At 34.9% G+C, this 5,563-nt stretch overlaps 1 protein-coding gene across 1 annotated transcript; it reads left to right on the forward strand.

The window, feature by feature from the left end:
- Window positions 1-697: 697 nt before the first annotated feature.
- On the forward strand, window positions 698-3,711 carry LOC113348661 (sugar transport protein MST3-like). The gene is made up of 4 exons (XM_026592508.1): window positions 698-975; window positions 1,094-1,416; window positions 2,263-2,892; window positions 2,975-3,711. The coding sequence occupies exons 1-4, from the start codon at window positions 843-845 to the stop codon at window positions 3,431-3,433; spliced, it is 1,545 nt and encodes a 514-aa protein (XP_026448293.1). The 5' UTR covers window positions 698-842; the 3' UTR covers window positions 3,434-3,711.
- The last annotated feature ends 1,852 nt before the right edge of the window (window positions 3,712-5,563 follow it).

Below are 5,563 nucleotides of genomic sequence, written 5' to 3' on the forward strand. Positions count from 1 at the left end.
CTCATATTTACTTCAGCTTGGTACTCATCCTTAAAAAGATGCTGTTTTAAATCGTCTTCCATACATTCGGTATGACTTAGAGAGTTTGGACGCAAAGAAAGGAAAACTGGCCAAAACTAGGTGATGTAAACAACCAACAACTTGTCTGGAAAAGTGAGGAAATTTCTGCTTTAATTAGACAAACAACCAGTTGGTGCGCAATTAATTTATTAGTGGTGAAACACTCTAGCTGGTCTAGCCTAATACAGATGGGAGAATATATTAACTTTTTATTTCGATACAACTGATCCGAATATAGGTCTAACTGATGTTGCTAGATCACAAATATTCCGTAACTTTCTTTTCCTTAGTTTTAATGGAACTAGTGTACCTGTAACGTGTCTAATTGCATTTTACTACATAGAACCGTTAGAAACACTCACTTCAGGACAGCTTGCAGTCCTATAACATCGGACATGACAGGATGCAAAAGTGCAAACTGTTGAACCGAAAGCTCACTTGTTGCCTAATTTACTTTCTAGTTGGGTTTGCAAACGGATAATCGAAAAGTTAATAACACGGTTTTTATTACAGCATTACCGATACAAGTTTATCCACAATTTTAAACAATGGATAATATTGACAGCTAGACTTTTCTTCTCCGAAGGCATTGACCATACACCTTGTAGTCCTATATATACACTGGCTATCTCTTTGATTTTTCTCAGCATCATTTCATTTTCTTGACTCATTTTCAACAGTCTTTGTTATAAGAAAGAAGAAGAAACAGCGTGAGTTTGAGTTTTACACAGGGAAAGCATAACTCAGTAGAGAGAGACAGAGAGAGCTTCAAGTTGTTAACAATGGCGGGTGGAGCGTTTGTCTCTGCAGGAACCGGGAAAGAATATCCCGGAAAAATTACTCTCTATGTTTTTCTCACTTGTATTGTTGCCGCTTGCGGTGGTCTCATATTCGGATATGATATTGGTATTTCTGGTAAGTTATTGTAGCTGGTTGATGTGTTTTATAGATCTATTGTTTTCGTTCTTGATTTTTAATTAATTAGTTCTTGATCTGATTTAAAAGTACTGATCATGATCATTTGTGATTACAGGCGGAGTTACTGCAATGACTCCATTTCTGCAGAAATTTTTCCCAAAAGTTTACAGACAAGAAAGCGGTGCTGATTCAACCAACCAATACTGTAAATTTGATAGTATTCCATTGACGTTATTTACATCATCTTTGTATCTAGCGGCTCTGGTAGCTTCATTTTTTGCCTCAGCTGTAACAAAGATTTTTGGACGTAAGGTTTCCATGTTTGTTGGAGGTATAGTTTTTCTTGGTGGTGCTGCCATCAATGGTGCTGCTCAGAATGTTGCTATGCTTATTATCGGTCGTATTATGCTTGGTATTGGTGTTGGTTTCTCTAATCAGGTAAACAAACTAATCAATTTTTCCTCATTGTGTATGATTTTGGTATATTCTTTATAATACTTTGATCATTTATTTGTTTGTTTTTGGGTTTTTGAATTTTCTTGATTCTTCTCATTTGGCTTTGTTTTATTTTATTTTTCTTCTTTTCTCTTGTTCTTCTAGATCTGTTTGATTTTGATGATCCCTAATTCTAGCCCATCTGATACTAATTATTTTGATTATTTTTAAAACATAATACCATCGTAAATATATTTACGAATTTAGCCTTTAAAATCCTTTGTTTGTTTCCTCTTTATGAGATTGGAGTTCAGAAATCTCTGCCTCCACAGTCCACAGTCTATATGTAATGTGTTGTTTATTACCATGTCAGAGTCAGACGACTCAGACTACACTCCCTCTAATTTTTTTTGTTTTTTACTCCTTTACTAACCAGATTTCTCCTTGAGAGAAAAGTGGATGAATTTGATCTAATTATCCAACGGTCACTCATGTAGCTTTGATTTGGACTACAAAATATATATAAACGTCTCAATCTTTTGCTAAAAAAACGAATATTTGATTCAGCCTAATCAGGCGCCATTTTTTACGACAATAATGTATTGAATATGTATTTTCCTGCAAAAAGTCCAAAGTCGTCGTTTTCTTTTTTTTATTTTTGTTGCATGTATCTCTATTGGTCCCATTTCAATTTTCAACTCAAGTAGTCCATACCATGACGTTTGCAATTACAATAATTATTTATTTATTTGCAAAACTTTTTTTATTTTTATTTTGCAAATATATTACCAAATTCTTAGAAAAAATTACAGGATCTGACCTTAATATGTTTTGGTTTATGATTTACAGTCTGTGCCACTATACCTGTCTGAAATGGCACCATACAAATTCAGAGGAGCACTTAACATATGCTTTCAACTGATGATCACAATTGGAATTCTATGCGCCAATCTAGTGAACTACGGTACAGACAAGATTAAGAGTGGTCAAGGATGGAGGGTGAGTTTGGGTTTAGCCGGTGTGCCCGCACTTATAATCACAATTGGTGCTTTATTTCTTCCTGACACTCCAAACTCCATCATTGGCCATAACAAACCAGAAGAAGCAAGAAAACATCTTCAACGTATTCGTGGCCCAGTAAACATTGATGAGGAATTTAATGATTTAGTTGCCGCTAGTGATGAATCTAAGATGGTTGAGAACCCATGGAGGAACTTATTGCAGAGAAGATACAGACCTCACTTATGTATGGCCATACTTATCCCATTCTTCCAGCAACTTACTGGTATTAATGTGGTTATGTTTTACGCACCTGTGCTCTTCAAGACTATTGGTTTTGGCAACAATGCGTCACTTATGTCTGCTGTCATCACTGGTTTGGTCAATGTCTTTGCCACATTCGCTGCAATCTTTATTGTGGATAAAAAGGGAAGAAGGTTTCTGTTTCTCGAGGGTGGTTGCCAAATGTTTATCTTTCAGGTAAATTTCGCTCCTTAATTTGTAAATGATTGTGCATTTTTGCTTACATTTGGATTGATCGAAATTGATTTTGATTATGCAGGTTCTTGTTGGTGTTTTGATTTGGATTAAATTTGGGACTGATGGTATTGCAGTAATTCCCAAAGGGTATGCCATTCTTGTTGTATTCTGCATCTGTATGTTCGTGGCTGGATTTGCTTGGTCATGGGGTCCTCTAGGATGGTTAGTCCCCAGTGAAATATTCCCACTGGAGATTAGATCAGCAGCTCAAAGTATTAACGTGTCAGTGAACATGTTATTCACATTCATTATTGCTCAAGTTTTTCTAAGCATGTTATGTCATATGAAGTTCGGATTATTCTTCTTCTTTGGTGGTTTCGTGTTCATCATGACCATATTCGTCTACTTCTTTGTACCCGAGACCAAGGGAATTCCGATTGAAGAAATGTCTCAAGTGTGGAAACAACACTGGTACTGGGGGAAATTTATTCCTGAAGATGGTCATGTGGAGATGGCGAAGCCTGCAAAAACGGTGGCTTAATCAAGAATGAGTGACACGATTATAGTAACCAAGAAAACAAGATGGTGGACTTCATTTTCTTTGGTTTCATCATCATTTTATTTAGTTTATCAGATTTGAAAGGCACTAGTTGGGGTTATGGTTTCTCTAGTTAGTATTCGAATAGCTTCCTTGTTATGTCATTTTAGTAGTTTCATATAGATATTCCAAATCTGTCAATATCTTTACATATTTGTGATGTGTTATGGTGTGATGGTACAAAATATATTCACATTTTAATTCAACTCTTGTTACATTTACTTTCTCGTCTTAATTCAGAATGCCAATCTTTATTTCCCCAGCTCTTACTATTCTTTAAGCCCCTAAAATTCATTGAAGCTTGCAGAATTAGTTAAACTCTTGGGTTTTCACATGGTTCCTGATGTGCGAGCTTTGTAGCTTTTGCTAGTGGTTTCTATAGGCTATAGCATCAATCCTCACTATGTTGTTAGTGGAGTCCGCAAGTGGACAAATTGTTTTTAAGTAGCATTATGGCTGAATATGCTCCTATTTTATATACTCACACTTGCGCTATACTGTCACTTGTTTTGAAGAATCCAAGAATAATTTCGACTATCGTGTACGAAGACCGTGCATATGAATCATCGGAAAATGGGTCATTTGTCCAAATATTTTTAAATCACGGTTCAAATGGACGAGTAAAAAATGGGTGAAATGGCTAAAAAAAAAATAGCAAGGATGAAACTGGATTCATCCTATCTTAAATTTAAAAAATAGCAAGGATGAAACTGGATACATCCTGTGTAAATTAAAAATAAGAAAAAATATTTGAAAATGGGCACGATGAAACTGATTACATCCTGCCTATTTTTACATTTTTGTCCATTCAAACAGTATCAAAATCTAACTGTCAATTTCACCTAGAAATTATTGATTTTGCTCTTTTTAACCAATTTTGTGATAAATCATCTTAGGATGGAAGCAACGTAATCTCCTTGAATTACAGTGAGAGTAAGAGAAAATCTCAATGACAAATGACAGTGCAAGTGGAATGGATTGGTATTAAGGAAACTACATGTCTATTATCAACTAGTAACCAATTGGATTGTAAAATAAATCTTTGCAGCCGCTGAATCGTTTCTCTCACGCATTTGCCATGATGATAAAGCAAAGAAAAAGGGACACGGTATGAGAACCCGTGACAACAACAAATACATGATCTTTTATTCTTATCACCCAAAATTCCGTAGGATTTTCTTGGTTTCTAATTCTCTAAACTTCATTTCTAAGAATCTTCGAATACATTTCTTCTTCTTTTTTAATCTTACATGATCTTATCTGTTCGTTGTTTTTCTTTTTTGTGATTGAGAACAATGAGAAGATAACTTAACTCCAGAAGTGATGATGGGGTAGACATGCTTAGAATCCACACAACATTCTCACTCTTTGTTTTTCTGATTTGTCAATTTTCCATTTTTTAGCTTAACCTAGGAAATTATAGCTAAATAGGAATTTTGAATTATATCTCTCAGTAGTTAAAATGTTCACAAAATTGGTTAAAAAGACCAAAATCAACAATTCCTGTCACTTAGTCTCAAACAGAGGATAAGAGGGACTTGGTGATAAAACAAACCAAAGATGACAAATAGAACATTTTGGAGGTGGTAATTTGTCATGGATACAGGAGAAAAACCACAATTACGAAAACTAATTATCATATCAGTCGTATTGCGTTCCGCTCTTATCTGTAATCCTTGAAAAGACAAACATTCTTTTTTAGACACATATTCCTATACATGCTAGTAAGGATGTGTTTCCCAAAAAAAAAAAAAAAAGTTTCTCTGTAAGCAGTTATAACTCTGGAATTTGAAGAAAATCTTTCTTACACCGCATCGGTTTTAAACTTTTTGAGGGTTGCCCGATTTTCACATTAAAATGATGCATCTCTTTGACCAAATAAAAATCTAAATCCGCTGCTCTAGAAATCTCGTCTTCTCCAATGTCATGGATATCTTTTAGTGCCTATGAATTTTCCAACGAAGTCCAAAGATATCAGAGCGGTATCGAAAGTTTTCGAAAAAGGGTCTTAGAGTATACAAATTTTAATAGTAACCCCAAAGGACCCTATGCCATCAGTGAAGAACTCAAAAT

Source organism: Papaver somniferum, chromosome 2 (assembly GCF_003573695.1).
Source record: "Papaver somniferum cultivar HN1 chromosome 2, ASM357369v1, whole genome shotgun sequence".
Lineage (NCBI taxonomy): Eukaryota > Viridiplantae > Streptophyta > Magnoliopsida > Ranunculales > Papaveraceae > Papaver > Papaver somniferum.

Bases quoted from the DNA above. Each gene is read 5' to 3' on its own strand.
- LOC113348661 (XM_026592508.1), top strand. From the start codon at position 843: ATGGCGGGTGGAGCGTTTGTCTCTGCAGGAACCGGGAAAGAATATCCC. The intron at 1,417-2,262 runs GTAAACAAACTA...TATGATTTACAG, and splicing joins GTGTTGGTTTCTCTAATCAG to TCTGTGCCACTATACCTGTC. The intron at 2,893-2,974 runs GTAAATTTCGCT...TTGATTATGCAG, and splicing joins GCCAAATGTTTATCTTTCAG to GTTCTTGTTGGTGTTTTGAT.